General features: G+C 73.8%; 1 protein-coding gene across 1 annotated transcript in view; it reads left to right on the plus strand.

The window, feature by feature from the left end:
• MAPK11 (mitogen-activated protein kinase 11) overlaps window positions 1-1555 on the plus strand; it is a 12640-nt gene that overhangs the window by 3579 nt on the left and 7506 nt on the right. Inside the window, exons 4-10 of the mRNA XM_012735078.1 lie at window positions 47-76; window positions 153-200; window positions 320-434; window positions 668-739; window positions 880-959; window positions 1249-1327; window positions 1409-1551. Coding sequence (XP_012590532.1) covers window positions 47-76; window positions 153-200; window positions 320-434; window positions 668-739; window positions 880-959; window positions 1249-1327; window positions 1409-1551 — 567 coding nt within the window. The remainder of the gene's footprint in view (window positions 1-46; window positions 77-152; window positions 201-319; window positions 435-667; window positions 740-879; window positions 960-1248; window positions 1328-1408; window positions 1552-1555) is intronic.

A 1555-nucleotide genomic window follows, 5' to 3' on the forward strand; every position in this document is an offset into this window, starting at 1 on the left:
GGCGGGCGGCGGGCCGGGGCAGCCCTGAAGCTCCGCTCCCCCGCAGTACATCCACTCAGCCGGAATCATCCACCGGGTAGGTATGGCCGCGGTGAGCGCGCCCCGGGCCAGGGCCCCCCCACCCCGCCTGCTCTCACGGCCCTGCCGTGCAGGACCTGAAGCCCAGCAACGTGGCGGTCAACGAGGACTGCGAGCTGCGGGTGAGGGGGCGGGCGGGGGAGCGGCCAGGGGAGGGGGGCCGGGGGACTGGACAGCGGGGCGCGGGGCGGCGGGCGGCCGGGCGAGGGTGAGGAGGCTCTGAGGGCCTGGTGCTGCCCAGATCCTGGACTTCGGGCTGGCCAGGCAGGCCGACGAGGAGATGACTGGCTATGTGGCCACCCGCTGGTACCGGGCGCCCGAGATCATGCTCAACTGGATGCACTACAACCAGACAGGTGGGCCGGCGGCCCGGGAGGCGGGCAGAGCTGGGCAGGGTGCCGAGGCCCAGGGCCCGGCAGCCGGTGGCTGTGAGTGACCAGCCTCACAGGGGCGAGGCCCAGGCGGGTCAGAGCCAGGCCTCGGGGGGCAGAGCGTGGGCCTGGTGTGACGGGTTGTGGGGTCCCAGGCTGGGTCTTCCCGGGGCCCCGGGGGCTTGGGGTGGGCAGGCTGACGGAGTCCCCCCCGACAGTGGACATCTGGTCCGTGGGCTGCATCATGGCCGAGCTGCTCCAGGGAAAGGCGCTCTTCCCCGGAAGCGACTGTATCCTTGACTGGGGCCGTGCGGCCTGGGCGCGCCCAGCCTGACCCCCACTGCTCCGCGGGGGGGTCTCCGTCCCGGCGGGCGCACCATGCCTGAGGTCGCGGGGGGCCGCCTGCCTCGTGCACTTCCTGAGCCCCCAGACATCGACCAGCTGAAGCGCATCATGGAGGTGGTGGGCACCCCCGGCCCCGAGGCCCTGGCCAAGATCTCCTCGGAGCACGTGAGCCCGCCCTTCGCGCCCAGCCCAGACGGGGGAGGGCCGGGGCAGCGTGGAGTCGCGCGGGGCCTCCTTGCCCTGGCGCGAGGGCAGAGTCAGCACGGGCAGCTCTCCCTGCCAGGGAGAGTGGACAGCGCCGGACCCACGGCCTGCGGGCCCCGGGCGGGCATGGCTAGGCTGCTGGCACCACGCCCAGGAGCTCTGGCCGGCTGGGCCCTGGGGGCGGAGGAGCCTGGGCCGCCCTCTGCCGCCCGCCAGGAGCAGCCCCCGAGGCCCTGTCCCTGCGCCCCAGGCCCGGACCTACGTCCAGTCCCTGCCCCCCATGCCCCAGAAGGACCTCAGGAGCCTCTTCCGTGGAGCGAACCCCCTGGGTGAGGACAGGCCCTGGGTCGGGCTGGGCTCCACATCTGGCCCTGGCGTGAGGCTGACCGTGCCCGCTGGCCACTCTGTAGCTGTGGACCTCCTGGGGAGGATGCTGGTGCTGGACAGTGACCAGAGGGTCAGCGCGGCCGAGGCCCTGGCCCACGCCTACTTCAGCCAGTACCACGACCCCGACGACGAGCCGGAGGCCGAGCCCTACGACGAGAGCGTGGAGGCCG

The sequence above is a fragment of the Condylura cristata genome, unplaced genomic scaffold (genome assembly GCF_000260355.1).
Source record: "Condylura cristata isolate star-nosed mole 26May11 unplaced genomic scaffold, ConCri1.0 scaffold00004, whole genome shotgun sequence".
Lineage (NCBI taxonomy): Eukaryota > Metazoa > Chordata > Mammalia > Eulipotyphla > Talpidae > Condylura > Condylura cristata.